This window comes from Anoplophora glabripennis, unplaced genomic scaffold (genome assembly GCF_000390285.2).
Source record: "Anoplophora glabripennis isolate ALB-LARVAE unplaced genomic scaffold, Agla_2.0 scaffold633, whole genome shotgun sequence".
Taxonomy (NCBI): domain Eukaryota; kingdom Metazoa; phylum Arthropoda; class Insecta; order Coleoptera; family Cerambycidae; genus Anoplophora; species Anoplophora glabripennis.
In genome coordinates this window covers 5,107-6,815 of record NW_019418911.1, presented here as the reverse complement: position 1 = coordinate 6,815, position 1,709 = coordinate 5,107, and the positions used below count along the sequence as shown (strand labels likewise).

General features: G+C 38.1%; 1 protein-coding gene across 1 annotated transcript; it reads left to right on the top strand.

Moving 5' to 3' along the window:
- Positions 1 to 314: 314 nt before the first annotated feature.
- On the top strand, positions 315 to 1,148 carry LOC111692709. Its single transcript, XM_023456804.1, has one exon. It carries the CDS (start codon positions 315 to 317, stop codon positions 1,146 to 1,148), a length of 834 nt encoding a protein of 277 aa, XP_023312572.1.
- The last annotated feature ends 561 nt before the right edge of the window (positions 1,149 to 1,709 follow it).

Genomic DNA, 1,709 nt, shown 5'->3' with positions numbered 1-1,709 from the left:
AAGGGCTTTATGACAATAGTGAACCCATCAAATTGAGCGCTGTGGAAGTACCGGAAATTTGTTGTGACTCCCTGGTAGCACCTTCTACGTCGGATCCCCTTCTGCAAAACTTCAGTAGACAGCATCAGCTGGCAGACGCGTGTTCAAGTGATTCGGATGATTTACCAGGCATATCCATATTAGTAGGAGCTGACGCGTATTGGTAGATTGTGACTGGAGAAGTGAAAAGGCTCTCAGCGTCATTAACGGCTACTAATACGAAATTTGGCTGGAGTATTCAAGGTGGTAGTAACGAGTATACATTTGCAACAAATATGGTCAATATACTTCACGTACAGGTGACATATGATAATAGTGACTTTGACATAAAGACATTCTGGGAATTGGAGACTATCGGAATAAAGCAGCCTACAGATCAAATAGAATTTAACACAGACAAATTTATAAATGAAAATATAACATTCAAGAATAGTCGTTATACAGTAAACTTACCGTGGATCGAAAAAGTTAGGAAACTTGATTCGAATTATATTGGTGCTTTGAACCGAGTCAAATCCTTAACAAAGAAGCTTATCCGAAATGAGACATTGCTAGAATATGACCGAGTGATAGGAGAATATTTGAAAAATGACTGTTCAGAGTTAGCACTCTTATTAACTAAAGAAAGCGAAGCTTACTATATGCCTCATAGACATGTCTATAGAGATGACAAGGAGACAATTCGTATTCGTTGTGTATATGACGCCTCTGCACATATGCCAGGTTTTCCGTCATTGAATAATTTGTTGTGCACCGGTGAAAATTTAATACCATTGCTTCTAACGATTTTAATCAATTTCAGAATTGGAAAAATAGGCCTTACAGCTGATATAGAGAAGGCTTTCCTGCAAATTGAATTAAATGAATCCGAACGCAATTATCACAGATTTCTGTGGTATGATAAACCCGTGACTGACTCGTCAAAATTACCGAATCTGACAGAGTATCGTATGAAGAGAGTAACGTTTGGCGTTACATGCAGTCCCTTCCTACTAGCGGCAACTTTGAGAAAGCATTTAACGACACAACCTGTAGAATTCCAACAAGTGAGTGATATTCTCTTGAAATCATTTTACGTCGATGATTTAGTCGTACAGCTGACAATATAGATTCTGCTTGTCAAATTTATGAGCAAGGAAAGCTAATTATGTCTAAAGCTAATATGAACCTACGGAAATGGTCGTCTAACAATATTAAGTTAAGAGAAAAAATCGAAATGAACTAACGGCTAATAAGATGACACAAAAGCTACTTGGACTCCTATGATGCGTTGATCTGGATGAAATAGGAATAGATATATCTTATATATTGAAATGTATTCAAGATGGCGGACAAGGACCTGCTACGAAACGTAATATGCTGAAGATAGTGTCCAATGTATATGACCCACTGGGTCATATACATTGGATTTTGCATCACCATATGTCATAAGAGCAAAAATTCTACTGCAGAAAGTTTGGAAATTAAACTACGGCTGGGATGATGTGCTACCGGAAAATCTTGCTAGTGAATGGAATGAATGGGTTCATGAAATACAGGAACTATGGAATCTGACAATACCGAGATGTGTAGGTCAGAAAGCTTCGGCCTCTTTCACCGAACTTCATGTATTTTCCGATGCTAGTCCTCTCGCTTATGGAGCAGTGGCATATCTTAAAACGCTTATTGAA